This window comes from Oreochromis aureus, linkage group 5 (assembly GCF_013358895.1).
Source record: "Oreochromis aureus strain Israel breed Guangdong linkage group 5, ZZ_aureus, whole genome shotgun sequence".
Classification (NCBI taxonomy): Eukaryota; Metazoa; Chordata; class Actinopteri; order Cichliformes; family Cichlidae; genus Oreochromis; species Oreochromis aureus.
Window position 1 is genome coordinate 15011861 of NC_052946.1, and position 22506 is coordinate 15034366.

Here is a 22506-nt window from a genome sequence, read left to right on the forward strand (position 1 = left end):
GGAGGCCATTTGAGTGCGGTAAACTCATTGTCATGTACAAGAAACCATTTTCAGATGATCTGAGCTTTTCGACATGGTGCGTTATTGTGCTCGAAGCAGCCATCAAAAGATGGATACATAAAGGTGTTCATAAAGGGATGCACATAGTCAGCAGCAGTACTCCGGCAGGCTGTGGCATTGCTCGGTACTAAAGGGCCCAAAGTGTGCCGAGAAAATATCTTATACCATTACACCAGCAGCAGCAGCCTGAACTGTTGATACAGTGTAGGGTGATACCAGGTGTGGTCTTCTGCTGCTGTAGGCCATCTGCTTCAAGGTTCAATGTGTTGTGCCTTCAGAGATACTCTTCTGCATATCTTAATTGCAAACAGTGTCTATTTGAGTTACTTTTGCCGATTGTCCTCTGACCTGTGTCATCAGCAAGACATTTTTGCCCAGAGAACTGCAGAGAACTGCAGCTTGCTGGATGGTTTCTCTTTTTTGGGCCATTTTCTGTAAGCAATATTTATTTATTTATTTGTTTATTTTATTTAGAAAGAGGGACAATACATATTAATGAACATTTTAACAAATGTAAATATGCCAGATTATAGCCTTGGGCTAATTTCCATCTGCAGACCCTCTGGCTGGTTGGTGTTACACACAAGTTAGTAAAAACATAGAAAGACACTATTTACAGATCATGTGACAAGAACAAAAACAGTGATCACATTATATTAGAACAAACAATGAGAGAAGAAGAGTGGACAACAGAGGACAATATAGATATCAATAACGGAAACACATCAATTATATTGCACAAACCCCAGTATTACACATGCCCTGACTGTGCTAATATTGCACTGACCCATTACACTAATTGTTGTTTCCCTTTTTGTAATACACTAACTCTTTTTCATGTCCAATATAAAGCATGATTAATTAAACATGATCACATGTTTGTGTGTCCCTCAGCCACCCTTTTAAACGACTCTTAAAGATAGGGAGATTTGTACTTTCCCTCACTGACAGTGGAAGACTATTCCAGAAGCTCACTCCCTGATATGACAGAGCATTCTGTGAAAAGGTGGTCCATCTAAATGCCTCTGTCTAAATAGAGATAGTTGCATGGGAAAATCCCAATAGAACAGCAGTTTCTGAAATACTCAGACCATTCTAAATTAAGTCACTCTTCTTTTCCTTTCTGATGCTCAGTTTCAACTTCATTTGATCGTCTTGACTGTGTCTACATGCCTAAATATACTGACAGCTGATGAAATATTTGTGTTAGCGAGCTGTTGAACAGGTGTACCTAACCAAGGGGCCTATGAGTACATATATTTGTAACCTGTGAATTGTAACCTAGTCTTTAATTTTATTCCCCTAGACATGATTGGAGTGTTTATGGTTTTTATTTCTGCGTCTGTCTGTCTCCAAATTTGCAGTTTCTGGCACGATGCTAATTTGGTCTCTACAGATTTTTTTCTCGCTGCATTTTTGGAAAGACACAGATTATGGTTGTGCCTGTCTTTTTTTATACATCACAGAATATTCTTTTTTCTGGAGTGAAGAGACCACAATTTACTCTCCAGTTTGTTGTCTGTTCCATGCAAAGTTGCCTCAGTTAATTTTGTACATAGCACTATTAACTGCCTCTGTTGTAGCTAATCCAAGATGAATAGAATTGTCAATAAAAACATCCCAGCTCAAGTATTTTTCACTAACGCAATCAAAGTTCATACGTATTTGCAAAGGGGATGCAAAATTATCCGACCACATTTGTTTTTGCTGCGTAAAGTTGCTGTGGGGTTAAATTGTCAGTTTTGTTAATGTGATATCGCACTGGATCTAAGTGTGTTGGCCTCATAAGCTTCCATCATCTAATGGCCACTTGGAGTCCGTAGGTTTATTTTTAATTAAAACTGGTAAGATTATGTCGTCGTTAAATTGCATTTCTAGGGTTAGATCAACTGCATTCACTCCAGACCAAAAATACAAGGTAATAATAAAGAAATGTCAAATTGCTGCAGTAGATTCAGAACACTCTAATTTATTTCCACTTATCATCTGTTTGCTCATTACTTTATGATTTCATAAAGGAGATGCATGTTACAGTGGTAAATGTCTATAGCAGTGAATTGTTTAACATTTATTGGTAGATGTTTTTATGGATGGTAATGTGTTTTTCACTTGTTAATGAGTTAAGAAGACAAACAGTTGAGCACTCCTGGGGTGTTTACTACACTCTCACTGTGAACAATGTTTCTCCTGGTGCAGAGCTGTTTCAGAAAACTCTTTAAAATCACAATTAAAAACTTAAACTGTAACACAAACATTTCTATGAATTTATACATTAGTGAAAGTGCACTGGATGGCTCTAACAAATGTGGAAAAAAAGAGGCTTGATGCACAACATCTGCTTTTAAAACCGAATAATGTTATGCTTCAATATCATACAATGGCCCTAATATGGTGTATTCCTCCATAGAGGAATCTATGGAGTCCTTTAAAAAAAAACATTATTCAGTTGCTTATAAAACTACATTTAGCAGCAATAACCTGAAGTAATGGTTTTCTGTATGTCTGTCATTTTTTGTGAAGGGGTTTTGGCTCCTTTACAATGTTGCTTCAATTAATTGAGGAATGATGGCCTCACATTAGAATACTTTGACATACAAACGTGTTCATGGTGGACTCAGTTGCTTCAGTGTACCCAAGTCCCATGACTACAAAACAAGCTTACATCATAACCCCTCAACCACCATGCTGGATGAGGTGTTTGTGCTAATATGCTGTGTTTGGTGCATCATGGCCAGACATCTCCACTTTGGTCTTGTCTTTCCAGAGCACATTGTTCCAGAAGTCTTATGGTTTTTACAGATCCAACATTACAACCATGAGCTACCATGAGCTTTTTCCTGCCAGCCCTAGAAAACAAGCCATACTTGGTCTTTTTCTAATTGCACTGTCATGAACTTCAACCTTTAACAAGCTAACTGAGGCCTGTAGAGTCTGAGCTATAGATCTTGGGTTTTTTCAGTTTTTCTGAGCATTCGCTGATCTAACCTTGAAGTGGATTTGCAGGGACATCCGCTGCTAGAAAGATTGTTGCGCTGTGTTAACCCAAACCTGAATGCTCTGGACCAGCAAACTGCCAAAATCTGCTCACACTTGTTGATGATTTTAATCATCATCAATTAATCAAGGGAACTTGATTACGAGCACCTTCCATATCTCTATGGAAGCAGCAAGACTTTACATAATTTTTCACAGGACTATAGAGAGACTTCTGAAAACTTTTTTTTCACATGACTGTAGGTCAATTATGATTGCATGTTTTAAAACCTACAAAGCATTAATTTCAGCTTTGTTTGTATTTATGTTTGTATGCTCAATTTATTTCTCAGTTTTTCAGAGGAGGTTGGCAAAAGGGGTTAATTGGCCGCCCACAACATCATATCCACAACAAAACATAGTGAGAGAGGTGTGAATCCCATGGTGTTGTGTCTAGTATTTTCCACTAACATTATTCTGGAAATGTAAACATTTACAAGAGTTACCCAGGGACACATATACATTTACTGGTAAATATGCTGTTCCCAACATCTACCGTAATATATAGAGATTTTTTTTCAGTGTCTGTGTGTGTGTGTTTATGTGTGTGTGTGTGTGTGTTTTGCACTTTCAGTGTGAGTTATGATATCTGAGCTGTTCCATTCAGGGGCTCACAGCAGGAGTCTAGTCTTTTTCTCTCCAACTGCACTTCGATCTAGCACTACATATTCCTCCATCTCCCCGATTCTGTCCTCTTCTTCCTCCTTCTCCTGCCTCGCCCCCCTCGCTGATGTATGGAATGTCTACTCTCATATGGAGTGTGTTTGTAAAAGTCATGGTAATCAAATTTCACTGATTCCCGGGGGATTAAACAAGGTGGCATTTGTGTGTATGTGTGTGCGAGTGCGTTCTGTCTCTCTGCATATACACTATTAGCTGTGCACTAAGTTGTATATTGTAGTGCAGCTGTGTCATTAGTCTAAGACCAGCTCAGCTGTAATATATCATCCATCATCTTGTACTCCAAGGAGGCAACTATATATGGGATGGCAATGCTGCATTTGCATACTGGCAGAGCATATACTGTGTTTTAATTGATTCAATATGCAGTATAAAGCGGATGAAGGGGACATTATAAACACCTAAAGGCAGAGCATCTCACTTGTCTCAGCTGCATCTTGACCAAGTCACAGAGATTAAAAGTCTTGTTTTCTGGATTGTGTGTCTGACTCAGACACTCACAATAACAATATTGTTTGCTTATTTGAAATCAACCCTAACACTTGAGGCAAAATCACTCTCTTTCAAAAATGAGATGATTACCGAGTGGAAGTAATCGCTCATGACTGCTGCAAACATGGCGGCAGCAAGATTTCCCACCCACAAAACAGGTATTACTTAGCCTAGGTGCACAATTACCTATTGTTGAAAGTATATATGTTCTGGCAGTATGGTTATAAGTAGCTAGCAAGTTTTAACTAGGTTCAACACACAACTTCAGCCTCATTTTTTTTTCTGTGAGACTCTAAGCTACAATTTCTGCCTGCTCTTAGGTGTTATTGCATGTTGAACTAGAAAGTCACACCCCATTACAGTTCATATGAGGTGGAAAGTTAGGAGGACAGCCTGGAAGGCAATGACTGATGTCTGTGTGCCTTTGAATCTCTAAAAGTGCATTAAATTAGCAAATATTATATAGCTTTGGCAGAAGTATTTGCAACAAAGCCAACCAAACTTAAGTAAACTCAGTGTCTCCATAGACAAAGAAAATATGCTTGCTGTCAGATATAAACCATAAAATTTTGCTGAAGTTTCTCTTCCCGATATATACATATATATAGATATAGATATAGATAGATATACATGCACATAGCTTGCATTATGTAGCGGTAAGAGTTAAAGATAGCACACCTTCTTTTGCGCCCACTGCATGAATCACAGTACTTGAAGAGAAGGTGATGACTCTGGGCTCTACCTTGCATTATGTATCTTTACTGTAAATATAGTGTGAAGAGGAGCCCCTTTGGATCTAGTGTTACACTGTACTGCAAACTATTAACTTCTACAGCATCCTGCAGTTCACGTAATTTGTTCGAGATATGTATACTCTGTCCCTGGTGTTATAGTTTAATACAAATTGAAGTGCTGGAAAAAATTCAGGATGGATCTGTACACATCAAGCTGAATTCACAATGATACAAATCCATACTTTTTACCACAAGACGCTGCCCAAATTCTGATTTGTGTTTATACCTTTGCTCAGTTCAACAGGAAACTGATTCGCTGTCTGAGATCTTTAAAAAAAATAAGCAATAATAATTTATTTAGCCAAAGAAGAAAATGTTCATTTTATTAAATTGAAGTTGCAGTAAAAAATGAATTCTGTGGGGACGATGGTTAAATTAAATTCTCCATCTTGATTCTATTGCTTGTGGTATTGCTTAATTGTGAGTAATCAAAGCAGTTGTCCAAGTGAAAGCACATAATTTGGTTACATTTGAAAAAAAAGTTTGATTTCTTAGCAAGAAGTGAGTTTTGCTCTCTCTCTCTCCCTCACTCTTTGAAGCGCGAGCTGGCAATCATCAGAACTGGGAACACATTGGGGACTGTTTTATTAAACCATGTGAAAGGTACATTACATTTTGCAATACCCTGAAAGAGTGAGCGCAGGTCCACAGCCCAGGGCTTCGTCCTAGGCAGAGACAGATCAAACTGCACAACAATGGAAGCCAGTGAGCGGAGCTGGGTTGATAACCTTTCATGTTTACTTTTGCTTATGATTGTTATGACTCCACCTGCCCGTCTCCCAGATTGAAGCCTCCAGCTCTATTGTCAGTAGAAAAGATAAACTCGAGATTGCAAGCAATTTGTACATCTGTAAATTGATGCTTGTCTTTGGCAGCTTGTTTTTGAGCATTGAGGAGAGTTAAATATGCATGACTTCAACATGGGTGGCTCCCAAGTTTTCTTTTTTTCTTCTTCTCCAAAACAACAACCAAATGACATGAAATCTTTATTTGTTAGAAACAAACAGAAGTCTGAATTGATTTAGATTTAGATTTTGATCTCCACGTGAGATCCAGGAGCTAACTAGATTTGTTTGTTTTTTCTGAAATGGAGCTACAGTCATATTTACCGAGCGTGCGTGCGCGCACACACACGTACTGAACAGGTGCGCAAACACATGTGCATGCAGACACACATGCACGCACGTATGCTCCCATCTTTAGTCGGTTGAGAAGGAGACAAACCTAAAGATCGCCACAGAGACCCATCTTTCAAATTTATTCATTAAACTCCCAAATGCTCCCCTTAACGAATGTAATTAGAATATGGTAATGAGAGAGGGCTGAACCAGGGAGTGTTATAATACGCTTAGCAGCACAGAGGGAGAGATGAGGAGAGGGGGGGGGAGAGAGACAGAGAAGGAAATAGAGTAAGGGAGTAAGACGAAAGAGAAATAGAGAGGCTGACTGACAGGGTGCCAATTTATGTCTTGTTGTAAACAAGTATTTATGCCAATGAGAGGTGGCACACACTTTCTTTCACTCTCTCTCGCTCCCAGTCTCTCAGTTTCTCTCTCTGTCTCTCTTTCTCTCCTTCCTTATCATACTAAACCTCCTCAATAACAATAACATCAACAATAGCAGAGCAGAGATCACCCTCCGAGGGAAGAATGACTCACAACGAGAAGAGGCATCAGGGGTTAACACAACCACTGGGGACTCCTTCAGTGAGACACCCCCACCCCCCACCGACCCGCTGCTGCCACCAAGTCGCTTTCTCTTCTTAAAAAAAAGAAAAAAAAATCCCACTGCTAAATGCGCTTTCATCATTCGAAATTTCAAATATCCGTCTGTGTGTGCAAGTGTGTATGTGTCTGAGCACCCTTTCCTGGTTAACTTTGCGGGAGTTTTTGAGGACTCTGACAAGCTTTATCCAAGACGCCCTAACGCGGCGGGGTTCCTGGCATTGTGTTTGACACCACACACCTGTTGCCGTCTTTGATGTGCTCACCCCCCCTGCTGAGAGAGTGGGGGCCGTCTCCTCAAATGCAAATGCAAGGCAAGAGGAAGAGGACAGGTAAGGTGCGCAAGAGAGGGGAAGTCTTAGAAAAATATGATTGATGTTCCCCCAGTGGATTGAGGCTGTCTCTTCTTCGCTCTCAGGTCTCCACTAAAAGAGTTTGTGCTACTTTCAATACCGTCAGTGGGTGTGTGTGTGTGTGTGTGTGTGTGTGTGTGTCTGTGTGTGTGTGTGTGTTGCCACCTTCACCGTTTGGACCTCTGTAAATTTGGAGGGAAGGGTGATGAGAGGGAGATGAGAAAATCAGGGGGGGAAAAAGGCAGAAGAAGGTGAGCTGTGGGAATGGGAGAGGTGGGAGGAAAGTAAAGAGGTCAAACCAAAAAGGAGATGGAGTGAAGGAGAGGAGAGAGAGACTTTTTCATTACAAAGCCATCACTCACATGCGCAGCAGCCACTACATACTCTCAGACTCTTCAGAGACTAAGCCTCCGCGTTGTGTGTGTGTATACACTTGTTCATGCTTGTGCATCCTTCCATGTATATTTTTGACATGGGGGATATTTTTGGGTGCACGCATGTCTGAGTGTGAGCGTATGCGCCTGCGCGTGAATGCTGCGAGAGCTGGGGTGAGACAGAGATGAATGCGATGCACATGTCTCTTTCCCAACCAGGTGACAGAGGCGGGCCCCCACTGAAGGTCAGACCTTATCCCTCAATGATAGCCCAACATTAAATATGTATATATGTGTGTGTGTGTGTGTGTGTGTGTGTGTGTGTGTGTGTGTGTGTGTGTGTGTGTGTGTGTGTGTGTGTGTGTGTGTGTGTGTGTGTGTGTGTATGCACCCAGTTTTGTTTCATCTTTAGGACCTTCACCATTGTACACACCAACCTTGTTGGCACCACTGTTCTTTTTTGGGAACAGAAGGCCAGCTTTTAATGGGATCGTGGTTAAGTTAAGTGTTTTGGTTAGACTTTGAGGATAGCGGCATAAACTTGTGTGTCTGTGTGTGTATGTGTGCAGCTGTGTGTTTGTCTCGCAGTGTGTGTCACTGAGAGAACAGGAGGATAGGCAGACAAAGCCAGGACTAGTTTTGTTTTTATATATTTATTTTTGTATACAAGCGACTTTGTGTATTAACGGCCCATTTGTATGCGTGTGTGTACAAGTCTTTTATGTCCATGGCCGTGCATGTGTTTGTTACTCAGTGTGTGATGAGGTGTTTATATGATAAACACAAGGCAAGCTTGAGAGGAATTCTGATCAGGGGCTTTGCAACAGTTGTTATGGAAACAGCATTAAGCAGTTGTATTAGCCAGTGGAGGTAATATAAAGGCTGTTGAAAGTAACACACTGTGGGGAGAGAGGCAGTTTGGGAATATAATACAAACTACACATTATTGCTCCGGTTTACAATAGACTTGATGAAATTTTATTGTGTGGCTAGAACAGAACAAAATTATCCTCGTCATAAGTCATTGTCTGTCTCTCTGTTCGCACCACACATTTTAATTAGCCAGGTTAGAGAACACAGTGCAAACAAGACATTATTGGTCTGGTTTACAATAGACTTCACATCATTAATGTCAGCTTAAGGCAAAGCCTAACTTAGTCTGCATTCGGCTTTCTCTTTGCAACATAATCTTTACTGCAGCTCGAGTCTGCACAAAAAAGCCACCGATGCTCCATGACATTGGTGATTTTTAGAGGTCAGCAACGAGCGTTACACAAAGGGATGCTGAGAGATGAGCCGTGTCACATTTCAGATCACAAATCAAATAGTGTTACGTGTGGATTTAGCGCGAGACAGCCACTGTAATGTGTTTTATACGGTGAAACTTTGAAATAAAAATATATGAAACGGACAAATAATTGATGTATAACATAAATAACACAAATGCTGTATGCTTGCTAAAAGAAAGCAAAATGAACTCTATGAATAGAGTGCCTGTGAACATCAGGCACTTGTAATGCTAATGCGGTTTGTTTCACCCCCGTCATATGGTATGTATACAAGACTTATCATGCTCAAGGAGAAAGGCAGAGACAAAATTCTGTAGTTGAAAAGGACACTTCAGCTTGTTACCTCCTGTACTGCCAAAATAAACTGCTCAATGCCAGATGATTGCTTTGGTGAGAACCAGCAGCAGCCTTCATTTGAGGCACTTCAAATGGATGTGACAGTTCCAGTTTATAGACAGCTCTGTTTTCCCCCTATCTCTGTCGGGGTGATGCTCATCATTAGACTTCAAACATGCGCACACACATGCTCTCACGCATACACACACACACACGCTAGCCTGTAGCTAGACCCTATAACGGAATCTCCCTGGGGAAAGCTCCTGGATAAGTCTGTTGCTGTGTAGGCGACCCCCCCAACTTCCCCCTCCCTCCTGTGGAAATCTCCTTGAGGCCTGTGAGTGTGTTTGAATGGGTGTGTTTGAATGTGTGTGTGTGTGTCTGTGTGTGTGTGTGTATTGCTGTCTGTCTGCTGTTCTGTACATGCCAGTTTCTTGGAGGGAGATGGTCTCAGTGATGCATGAGTGGGAGGCTGATTTCCCTAACTGCATCACTCGCTCCAATCTAACTTCCCACTTATGCTCTCTGCTTTGTTAGATACTTCTTAAGTAACTCTGTCTCTTTCTCAGTTTCTCTCACACACAGACAGACAGGAATAGGTGTGTGTTGGGAATAGTGCGCGTGTGTGTGCATTCAGGCAGGCCTGTCGTGATGTATTATTACGTAGACTCGCACAGACATGCAGAATGTCTGGGTTTCTAGAGTAGATCCCTTGAGGAAGATACTCATCCCTGTCCGTGTGTCTGACATAGCTAACATGCACGCACACGTGCGCCTGCACGTACACACACACACACACATGCACACACAGTATTCCTAAAGGGTCAGTGTGTCACCATCACCAGGCATGCTCAAAGCACTCCATCACTGCTTTCTACTGGGACAATAACAGTGACTTCCTGAGGTTCGACCTTCACCGTCTCACTTCTGTCACTCCTCACACGGGTGAGCGTGAGTGCTGTTGAGGGAGTGAGCAGCAGTGTGTGTGTGTGTGTGTGTGTGTGTGCGCAGTGTGAAAGTGTATGTGTGTGTGGGTGTGTTTTAGAGTGTGTCAGGCGGCCGTTTCAGCTGACTCTTCTGTTTCTAGCTTTTTTAATGGCTCTTATGGGGCAGGCCTTTAATTGCAAGTCTCTCTCCCTCCTTCTTAATCCTCCCATCCTTCTGTCTCTCCCAGCCCCTTGTCTCCTCTCTTCTTCTCCTCTCTCCTCCCGCCTCCCACTGGCTGACAGTCACTAGGGGGGCACGAGTGCCTGGCCGAAGCTGTGGAGGCCATATAGGATATTGACTTGCTGCGGAGTGGTTTGGGAGGAGGAGAGGTGGCTGCCTGTCACAGCTAATGAATAGATGCATAAATGAATGAGGCACTCCTTTTGCGTTTGTGTGTGTGTGTGTGTGTGTGTGTGTGTGTGTGTGTGTGTGCGCGCGTGTGTGCATGCGTGTGTGTGTGTCTGTTGTTTGTGCCTAGCTTTGGCTGAAAATGTGCCTGTGTGCATCCAACCCAACCATGACTCGGAGCAGTTTTATGTGCCTGAGACAGACAGACAGACATTAATAGTGGCCAGCTTGAGAGTGATAATTATTAAGGGTGTGATAACAGCCCAGCCTACACATACACATGCACACATAAACACACATAAATGTAGGATGAGGCAGTAAGGGGTTGGAATGAGAGGAACGAATGGGGTACATAAAAAAATAAAAACAATCCAGTTAAGTGCAAGCACCCTTCAGCTGGTCCCCCCCAATCTCGTCTGATCGGTGTGGAGCTAAAGTACTCTCTTGCCAAACTGGGACAAATACCTAAACACACACACACACGTGGAGAAAGAGGCAGAGGAGGTCTGGAGAGGAGACTGTTGATCTGAGGGGGCAGATGAAGGAGTGCTGGAGTGTTGATGTCTTCTTCACTATTGCTTTGTGCCACATTTCAAACACTGATTGCCTTAAGAGGACAATTTACATTTCACAGTCTTTCACAACAAGTGGGTGAGAAGGGAGTCGGGGAAAGATAGAGAAAGAACGATGTTTCAAGGAGGAAGTCAGAGGTTAGAGGGTTCACCGAGAGAAAGGAAAAGGCGATGCTGCGTGAGCGACTAAAAAGCAGGAGGTATAAACAAGAGTTTCTTTTGGCTTCATCTCTGTGTGTATGTGTGTGTGTGTACGGGCGTTTTGTTTTTCCTTACTCTTGGTAGAATGCACCTGTACGATTTGAACTTTCTTTTTCCTTATTGGATTCATTTGAGTGTGGAAGAAGAATAGAAGTTGTGTGGAGAGGAGAGCTGAGGAGATGAAAAGAGAGCCAGAGGAATTAAGAATCGAGTTAGGAGCGAGCTTTATCTGCCGGGAAACTGTGAAACTGCCAAGTACAAGAAAACTTTTCCTATCAGCGCACTCTCTCAGCTAGTGTATAGGTCTGCACACACACACCCACCCCCACCCAACCCCTGTGCATGTGTGTGTGTTTATGTAGCATGTGTGTGTGTTTAGGAGATAGCTTTTCCTCCCCAGTGGAGGGAAACATCGGTGTGTCAGTGAGTGTGATTGGTTGTTGGCCCTGAGGGTCTGTCCTCTATATCTGTCTTCTGACTGGCTGCACTGTGACCAATCAGACGCCCAGACCTCACCGTGGCAATCAAGATAGTGACACGCTCTCTGTGGGCATCAGCAGGTCATCTGGAAATACCTGTTATGTTTTATCTCTCTGTGACACACACACACGCACACACACACGCACACACACCAATATAACCTTTCTGCCTTGTCTCTGTCTCTCTAGGAAATTGCTGCATATCTCATCACTTTTGAGAAACACGATGAGTGGCTGACGACGTCGCCGAAAACCAGGTGAGGGGAGAGAGAGCAGACAATGATTTCCACACACGTACAAAAACACAGTATCGCTCAATCAGTCAGTGGCTCACGTTGGTTTAATCTCAATGACTGAGCGCCTCTGTTTGATTAAAACATTAGTGATGTACGTCGACTGTCTCCAAAGGGTCCTTCTAGCCGGCCTGCTCTACATGTAGAGAATGCTCCAGAACATGCTTGGACTGTAAAGCACCTAGTCAGCTGGAAATGGAGTATTAATGAATGTAAATGTATTAGGATAAGTGATGTATAATTCAGATGAGTGAGGGTGAGGGGGGGTTGTGTATATAAGATGGGGTGTGAACAGGGATTCACATGCCAGAACTGAATATTCATCGATCCGAATGAGCCATAAGCAGCTCTTTTCCTAGAATGGGGAGAGGTTATAGCTAGGAAAGTGGGTAGGAAAAAGAGGAAGAGAAAATAAAAGACTGAAGGAAAGGGCAGTGTGAATTATTGATAAATCACCTTATTGACATTTACTCTAGTTAATACAGATGTAAGTAGAGGACTGAAAGAGAATGAAAAATGACAGAGACGGGGAAGCAAGAAAGGAAAGAAGAAAGAAAAGTAAAGTAAAGTTAAGGAAGTGAAATGGTCACCCCCGTGGCCCCATTTCTGATTACTGACACCGCTGAAAGCCCCAGGATATGCCTCTGCGCTCCTATTGTGCCAGCTAAAGGACTCTTCTCGGGAGCAGCCGGAGGCCAGCAGCACAGTTTATGTTGTGGATGGATTTCTCATTGATTGGTTGTGCTGCCGTATAGCCTCAGTCTCCCAGCAGCAGCAGCAGCAGCAGTCATATTGGTGTTATTGAGCAGCAGTTAGATATAATCCCATTTACACATGACATGAGGCACGATTAGAACAGATTACACCTAATCCCATCAGATGGAAAGATCAGCTAACGGGGCCCGTGACATTTACGTGCAGCGCATGCGTTTTTGTGCATGCACGTGCACGCTCGTGCGTTTGCATCCATAAGTGTGCATGTGTTTGCACACTTGTGGGGGGTCGATATTAAGATAACAATCAATGACCTTCATTTCTCCCCCTTGACTGAAATAGCTCATTTGTTCAGTGTAATGAACTCCTCCTTCTCTCCTCCCTTACCGGATTTACCCACTCTGTCTCTTTATTGTGGCGTTTTTGTTTTGTTTCTTTTTTTCCCACTTTCCTCGCAATCGCTGTTTTTTGCTCTGCTACACCGTGGAACAGTGGAAAAGCTTTTTATATCCCACACATCACAGCCTAGTTACAATCAATAGCATTTATGTCTGCTTGAATCAGAAGGTTCGTGAGCAGTACGGGCACCATCCACGCGCCCCTGTCGCCACACACACACACACACATGCACACATATGTATGATCCCGTGCGCATGTGCCGCCCACACACACACACGCACACACATCTGATCTCATCCATCTTCTCCATAACATAATTAGAATCAGCAGCTCTAAGATGACTCACGCTGCTCGAGACAGAGACTAAACTCGGCTTTGATGGGAGGGTGGGGGTCTCCACTCCACTAAGAAACTGGCAGGCTCACCCCCCAAAACAGAACAGATTTAAGGTGTCAAAGAAAATCAGCTCAAAGTAAATTCAATTTCGCTGCTCACAGTGTTCTGAGTAAATTGCAATCATCTAAGTCCATATACATATATGAGAAGGAAAGGAAAGGAAAGGAAAGGAAAGGAAAGGAAAGGAAAGGAAAGGAAAGGAAAGGAAAGGAGATTAGATGAAAGGAGAAGCACAGGTTAAGATAGCAGCAAAGGGAACAGATGAGATGAGCAGATCAGAAAAAGTGGAGGGGAGAATGGGGGAACCAAAGAAGCCTTAAAAGAGAAAATGAAGAGATGGTGTGATAACAGGGATAAAGACTAGAGGTAGATGAAGACGAGGACAGTAAGAGGAGGTGTATGAACGTGTGTTTGTGTGCATGTGACTGCGAGAGAAAGAGCGAGAGAGCATTCGTGAGTATATGTTAGTTTATTGATTGTTAACGCGTCTGTTCTCTCTCTGTTGCGGTGAGATAAGGCAGAGAAAGCATTTTTCAGTGTCCTACACACACACACACACACACACACCTGTCCTTAATGTTTGAAAGTGTAATGATTGATTGCTGAGTAGCAGGTTTGACATTGAGCCCAAAGAACGCACGGCGGTAGGTCCTGCCACCTTTGATATCGCTATAGCATCTGTGTCTCACGTGTACGTGTACATGCATGGCTCCTGGTGTGCGCCCGTGTGTTTGTGTGTGAGCATCCTGATAGGTGTATATAGAATGGGAGCTTAGAGGCCAATGTTCCTGCCGTGCCAATAAATCACCCTACTAAAATATTAACATGTAGGAGCCGGAGTCTATGTATGAGTGGGGAGGGAGCACATGAGACCAGCTCACTTGACTGTGGGAGAGTAACGCTGACGTCACTGTGTACACCAGGAACATGTTTTTTTTCCTTGTTTTTTTTCTTGTTTGAGTTGAGCAATGCAGAAGTTTTTGGGTATTACGGGAAGTTTTAGGAATCCAGCACAAAACTCATGTTCTGTTCAGTATCCCAGAGAGCTGCTTTGCTGCTAGCTTCAAAGACATTTTAACAAATATTTATTCTGAATGACCAACCTAATACCTGACTACGTCTTTATCCTGTATCCCATCAGACCTCAGAATGGCTCTATGATCCTCTACAACCGTAAAAAGGTGAAGTACAGGAAAGATGGGTACTGCTGGAAGAAAAGGAAAGATGGCAAGACCACCCGAGAGGATCACATGAAGCTGAAAGTCCAGGGAGTAGAGGTGAGAGGCTGCAGTGGAAAAACAAGTCGATGATCTTGTTTGCCGCTGAGTGTGGTTTCACTGCCAATCTTGTCTCTAACTCACTCTCCTTCACTTGGAGGGGCCACATACGTGTAGCACAAACGAACACACACGCCGAAGCTACAGGCCACTTTGTGACCTGGGAGCAAGTGGTGCCAATCTTTCATTCTCTCCCTTCCTCCTCCTGTCCCTGTCTCAATCCCTCCCTCTGTCTCCCCTCTCTCTCCCTCTCTCTCTCTGTGAAGGATAAGAGTGTGTTTGGCCTGAGGCCAGGAATGATGTCAATGCCTCCTTCAGCAGAACAGAGAGGGGTATCGATCCAGTCTCAAGGCAGCGTCTGTGTGTGTGCGAGTGAGTGTGTGTGTTTGAGTCACATCAGCTAGCTCAAAAATTGATTATTCAGCAGGAATATACCAAGAGGTGAGAGGAGTGAGCATGCATGTGTCAGAAACAGAAAGAATGATTTGGAATGGGGAGCGAAGGAGGAGGCACATGGATCCTTGTGGAGGGCTCAGTAGTTTTGCATTAAAGGAGAGCTGGAGACACAGACGTAAAAGGAATAATTGAGATCAAGTATTCCCTTTTGCAACTCACAGCTCCACACTCACGTCCCATTTCACATGCATTTCCCTGCAAATGTTCATGGATGCACATGCTCAAACACATACACAAGGCAGCCGCTTCTCTCCCTGGTACTTGGTCAGTAATTGTTTATGTCACTGTTTCCCGTGACCCCTCAAGCAAGTAAGTAAGTAAGCAGTGTGTTGAGCACGGGAATGAGGGAACGAGGAAAGCAGCGAGATGAGCAGAGGGAGAGGAGCAGGAGGATGGGGAGCGGCAGGAAGCATGAGAGGAAAAACATAACCCTGGATGGAGAGCCTCCTCATATCGAATGGAAATATATGGAAATGCACTCTGCCTTTGGCAAAACACACTTTAGATAGAGGGCTGGCTACTTCTGAGAAGAGGCAAAATGGCGAGAAAATACAAGTGTGTGTGTGTGTATATGAAAAAAGAAAACAGGACAAGTTTTAACTGTGGATTATATACTGCCTGATTGCTGAGTATTTGTGTTTGTGTGCAATTTTGTCTGCAAAAACAACCACTTTATGTGCTGCATGTGGGTGTGATCATGTGGGTGTGTGATTCTTGATTGTACTGCGTGTGTTGACCTTGATAGAAGGCTTTTCTGCCATCATTTCATCCTTCTTCTGTCAAAAAAAAGCTCACTTCATTAAGGCCGGGTATTGATTCCTCGATACATTTTGAGTATTGACTAAAAAGTTTCTACTGCGCAGATGATCAAAAACTGTCAAAAGCTCCAAACTGGAGTCTGACTTAATCCACGGTCAGACTCTATATCTTGTTCACGTATTCTCTAAGATAAGATGTTTACTGGTGCAAGTCTTTTTTTTGTTGTGATTGTTCTGTTGCAAAACAATTTCATATTCTTTAACTTCAGGTATTACAAAATCATATTGCAGTTTGTTTCGGCAGGTTTGAGAAATCTCAGCTGTTTTACTGGCACCAGTTTGCACTATTTTGTACATGCACTATGTCAGCATCCCGCCCTGGATGAAGTCCATACCAAACCCCGCTTTTCGTCATAGTTTCCACGCTGAGGCTCCACTCACACTTTATGCTTTGCTCTCCTCCTCCTCCTCGTCTTCTTTGTCCCCTTTACTGTTGCTGATCTGTCTTGCAATGTCTGTAAACCGACAACATTGTAACTTTTTGTGAATTCCAAGTGGGTTATGCCTAGTCTTGCAGAGGCAGTAAATTTCACAATCTCTTGTGCTATAATTGTCAGCATCAGATTTATGGTATTTTAGAAAAGACATTAGGAAAAAACGCATACAGCATGTTTGCAATTTAGTTTTAGCACCGCAATCAATACAACCTAAGTGGGTATAACCTAAGTTCTCCTCTCCTGTTCTGTCCTTCAATGTCTTCTCCCCCTCTCTTCTCCTTTTTCGTTTTTGTCTTGCTTCCGCCATCCCCCTTCTTTTCTCGTTAACCAATGTAATCTCTTTTCCTCTCCTCTCCTCTCCTCTCCTCGCCTCTCCTCTCCTCTCTCTAGTGTCTGTATGGCTGCTACGTCCACTCCTCCATCATCCCCACCTTCCATCGTAGATGCTATTGGCTGCTGCAGGTAAGCCCGCTGCCCTTTCCCACCTTTCCTTATCGCACAGCATTTATACACATTTAAAATAAACCTTTAAAAAAAGATTTCATAGTGTTGTGATGACTTATTATTACTTGTCATTTAAAGCACCATAGATTTGTCATTTTGGGGCTATTTCCCCTCCCATTATGGCCACTCCATGGCATTTATTTCAGCTGTGTTAGTTTTTATTTAACATTCTACCTAAAAAAGACTGCTAGAAATTATGTAGTATATCATTAGTTTTACACAGAGCTTCACCTGTTAAATTTTCAAAACAAAACACTAAGCTAAACCATAAAGCAGCAATAAAAGTCCTCCTCTTCTGAATTAATGAGGCAGACTCGGACTGCTGGAAATACTGTCACAAAACTGGGCTCCTAATAAAACTTAATGTTGTTTGGCCAAAAGGAGTTTCCTACACACACAATTAGACCGCTGGACTACACCTAGAATAGGCTCGGCATCTATAGCGGGTCATATACAATGCCATGCCTTGCAGAGCGGTAAAAACATTTCTTCTCCAGAAGTTGACTGTAACTTCCTCGAGCACAGTGTGATGCCTAACACTGAGACTCGATGCTCATGGCGAGCATGAAGGACTCAGCCACTAGTCTCCATGTGGTCCTCTCCAAGAAAACACCCCGAAGCTACAAACAACACACACACAACCTGCTCTCACGAACTCGCACGCACACACAGACTCACGTACAGATGTCTACTGTGTATGAAAGCGTGTTGCTTTTCAACAGAGACGTTGGACTCACTCTGCTGCTCATGTGAGAGACAGCAGAGAGCAGCATTTGTGTGCACGCTCCCCACGCACACCCATACAGGTCTCACTCTCTCTTTTGGGACATATAGTCACCAGGACCTCATCATCTTCAGATGGCAGGTTACATGATTCATCATAACATGCCTGCATACATTTATATACTCGTCCTCTGTCTCTCTGTCCGTTTGAAAGAAAATAATGATTGAATATCAAGCTATGGAAATGTAAAATATGGAAATGTATACTTATTTATTCATTCATTTCCAGAATTTCCTGCATAATTTGTCACATTAAATTTACAAGACAATTTCAGCCATCAGCGTAAATTGAACATGCCCTTACCCGATACATTTTTTTGCAACACGCCCCACTAGTTAGACTGTCGTGATCTCCGGTTTTGAAGGGAAATTTGACTTTCTTTATCTTTAATGTGCCATTTTCTGCTCTTTGCACATATATCAAAACACATCAGTGGAAATGGTCATAAATCAGTCTACGAATGCTGTTGCATTGCACAGTGAGGTGCTGTAGCAGCCTACTGTGCTATCCTCTTTCGGAGAGAAAAGTGTTCCACCTCAGCAGGTCCTCCCCTCACCTGAGTCTGTCTACTGAATCTTTCATCAAGAGGAGCTTCTCTCTCTCTCTCTCTCTCCAACATACACATACACACATGCAAGTGAATGCACTTGTTGAATCATTCATGGGGTAGAAATTCCATAGGTCTGCTGGTGACCTGCAGTATAGTGAGAATTGTTCTCTTCCTTTGTTTCTCTCTCTATATATAAACGTAACACACACATACATGCACAAACACACATGTAGGCACTGCAGGGTTAGAGAGAGTGATGAGTGAGCTCAGGCTGATAAATCTTTTATGGGCAGGTGAGAGAATCTTATCTGACACGCAATGTCCGACCTCCTCCGTATCCTCCGCTTTCTCTTTCACTTTCCTTATGCACTTCTCCTTCCATCAGTCCTGATGTTAATATCTTTTTTTAATTCTCCCCCATAGGTAGGAAAACAGTGAAATCGCTGAAATGATGAGCTTATGCCACAAGTGTGCATGCCTTTGTTTGTGTGTCCTTTCTGTTAGAACCCAGACATTGTGCTGGTGCACTACCTGAATGTACCGGCGGTGGACGACAGCGGGAAGCCATGCGGCCCTGTCCTCTGCTCCATCAACACCGACAGGAAAGAGTGGGCAAAGTGGAGCAAGGAGGAGCTCATTGGACAACTCAAGCCCATGTGTGAGTTCTCTGTGCATCAGCACTTACACGACCTTCCTCCTACTCTCAAGCACTCAGGTTTTTAGCTCTCGCGCTTTTACTAAATTCGGGAGTGCGGCTAACCCCGGGTCAATATCATTCCACTTGTCGTGTTCAAGTAACACCGGCAAAGATGCTGAAGAACCCAGACAAGCATGAAAATGAATCAGTAGACAGTTAGTGTGGAACATCTAAAGCAAAGATCGTTTGGTTCACTGGCTTGTTTTTATCTTTGGCAGCAGAATGGAGCCCCGTCTGGAGCTGTGCCATCACTTATCAAAAGAGACAACAGGTGTTGCAGCGGTTCATTGTTGATCCTACGAGGGGTTCGCTGTTGCACTGAAAAGAAATATGTGATGTAACTGAAGCAGCTCACTGTTTAGTTCCTCATTGTAAATCAGTGATCCAAAAAAGAAGAGTGGAGGTGCCAAAACATGCTTTAAGATATTAATAACTACATTATGTTGATTAACATGTGAACAAATGATATGTATCGTCATTAAAAAGAATCTTGTTCTTTAAAAATCCATTGTAGTAAGAGATATCTACTACATATTTTCAGGCTTTATGCAGTTATTTATATATGTATATATTTTTTGATGGCTCCAACAGTCAACGCCATGCTGCCACCTAGAGGCAGATACAAATTGCAACCACTAAATTGAGGGATTGAGGGAAAGAAGACAGGGATGCTTGAAATATCCATCATGTATTATTCATAAATGAGCATCAGGGAGTAGATAACTCCAGTACACACACTAGCGCACATATACACACACACAGATCTAATCGCACCCATCTTTTGATCTGCATTGGAGGGGCAAATAAGGACAGCTGCCCAAAACTAAGTGGCTTGTTGACTTAAGTACTGCTTCATTTCTTCTTCTCGCTTCTCCACATGTCCTAATTTGTTCACACAGCTCTCTGCCTTTTTCCCCCTCCCAGCGCTTCTGGTTTGATCACTGGCTTGATCCCTCAGTGGTCAAAGGGGTTTTTATTGGCATTAGACCTCTGACACTTAGACTGGTGTTTGGTGTTTTTTATCCTCTCTGAAAAAATAAGCCGGCTACATACTGAACCTGTAAATGAATACAGCTAGTTTAAAGTTTGGAAATATCTTTGGGTAGTAAATGTCTTGCAAAGTAAGCAAATTGTACATTTAAAGGGTATTTACTTGAAGTTTTCGCAGCAGTTGTATCAGAGTCTTCATGAAGTCAGTTTTCAGTGTAGATTCTGAACACTAGAGGGTGCCATTACACACTCTTAGATGTATGCGAGTTAATACTACAATATGTTACTAGAAAATTTGACCTGAAAGTATGAAAGGACAGAAAATGATGACAAATGTTTGGTTCTTTGTTGATGTTTTGTTTTGTTTTCTGCCAGGTGCTGGAAGCAGCCTGCATCAGAAATGTTCCAGTGTCAAGCAGCGCATCATCTCCTCCAAGCAGGAGTCAGGAGCGGCAGCAGGAGGGGGAACTGCAGTCGGTACCAATGTAGCAGCGGGCCAGAGAGCTGAGGAAGCAGATGGCACAGAGGTCCAGAACAGCGACGTGTCAGAGGGTCAGACAGAGCCCAATCCTGGAGGGGGGAGGAGCAGAGCAGGTGGAGGAGAGAGGAGGAATGGCAGGATAACCAAACCCTCCTTACTCCCACAGAGCAGCATGGAGGTGTCTTCTTCTACTTCCACCAACCAGGTGGAGGTCCCTGACACCACCCAGAGCTCCCCGCTGTCAATCACCAGCGACATGGCTGACAGTCCTGCTCTTGCAATTGGAGCGGGCTTATCACAGAGCACAGCTGTGTTCATGTCTGAGGTCACCACGCTCACTGGGGATTCGGTTTACTCCGCTGGCCACACCCACCTGCTGGCAGCTACCCACGACAGTGCCACCGCTGGGATTCTGTTAGCTGTTGCCCCTGAAAACCAGAGATTTGCATCATTTCCTGGTGGAGTAGGATTGGGCGAGGGAGGAGAGTTGGTTCTGTCCAGCTCTTTAGACTCTGGTGGAGCAGTCAGCCTTCCTGAAACCACCATGACCTTTGACCCCGATTGCTTCCTCAACAATCCCAAGCAGGGCCAGACATACGGAGGAGGTGGAGGGAAGACTGAGGGCTGTAACGGTGATGATGGAGGCCTCCACTGTTCCTCTAATGGCTTTGTCTACAGCCCAACCCTCGTCAATAACATCAAGACGGAAGCTACACCCCTGGAACAACCGCTGTCCACTCAGAGTAGCTACGTAGGAGAAGGAGCTGGCCTCAGCCCCAGCACCACGCTGGAGCAAATGGATTTCAGTGCCGTCATGTCATCAGCCTGTGTCCCAACCCTGACCCAGCCTTCACACCACCCTTCCCCGAGCCTCTTCCTCCAGGCCTCCTCTCAAACAAGCCAGCCCTCCCAGCTGCAGACCAATGGTACTGAGGCAACCCAGGAATCTGGTGAGGCCCAGGTTTACATAGGCCTGCCCACGGTGCCAACAGACTCTTCAGTTGCCAATGGAGACTCACATACACACCTCCATCAACCCAGGACAGACCAGCAGGCCCTGTGTGCAAGGAATGGGAAAGGATCAGCAGTGGGTTCCTTTCCCCTGACACCGCAGGATACCACTATCGACCAGTCAGGCAGCAGAGGACACCAGGAGGTCGGAGGCCTAGACAAGCCTGCTGAGAATGGGGGAGAGTTACTGCTCAAGACCGGAGATCCTCGTGAAGCTTATGCGAGTGTTGACACCGAGCACTACCTCCAACCCACAGATGACAACGGAGGAGAGGAAGGCGGAGGAGGCGGAGGAGGAGGAGGAGGGGAAAATGAGATCCTTTGTAATGGTGTGAGCTTGTCAGGGGCAAGCAGCTCAGTGGTGGCCAGTCCTCAGTCAATGGCTACAGGCGCCATTGAGGGGGCGCTCTACAGCTCTCCACTTCCTCAGCAAGGTGGGGGGGTGTCAGCTGCAACAGCTGGAGCAGGAACAGCCATCAGTCTGGAAGGCTTTGAGGCTTCTTTTGGAAGCCAGTTTTCTGATCTCATCAATGATTTCATCTCAGTTGAAGGGTCTGGGAATGGGGTCGGGGCAGCTGTCAATGGGGTTCTGATGCCCCAGGAGGGGGCAGCAGGAGAGGAGCAGGGCACAGCACCAGGCCACTTGCAGGGCTCTGAGGTGGAGCAGGGAGCTTTGGGATTGCTCCAGGAGACTGGGAGGCTGTTTGGCGTGACAGACTACTCCCCAGAGTGGTCTTATCCAGAGGTTAGTAAACCCAACTTGATTGTCATTATTTATTCATAATTATTCCCTACAGTGAAATTAGTCTTTGCAGCACATGACTGAAGGTGGCTCGTATGAACGTTAAGCGCTGAAATCATGCTGAGCACAATTTGTACCGCCAGCTTGCTTGTGTGGTCATTAAGGAGACAGAATATTTCAGACTCAGCTGACTGGATTTTGATGAAATTTCAATATTTAACTGATTCTTCAGGA

General features: G+C 43.8%; 1 protein-coding gene across 2 annotated transcripts in view; it reads left to right on the forward strand.

The window, feature by feature from the left end:
• LOC116326471 (calmodulin-binding transcription activator 1-like) overlaps window positions 1–22506 on the forward strand; it is a 54459-nt gene that overhangs the window by 18996 nt on the left and 12957 nt on the right. For both annotated transcript variants that reach the window (XM_031747792.2, XM_039611771.1), the window contains exons 4-8: window positions 11913–11980; window positions 14667–14802; window positions 16904–16975; window positions 18856–19009; window positions 20414–22275. In XM_031747792.2, coding sequence (XP_031603652.1) covers window positions 11913–11980; window positions 14667–14802; window positions 16904–16975; window positions 18856–19009; window positions 20414–22275 — 2292 coding nt within the window. The remainder of the gene's footprint in view (window positions 1–11912; window positions 11981–14666; window positions 14803–16903; window positions 16976–18855; window positions 19010–20413; window positions 22276–22506) is intronic.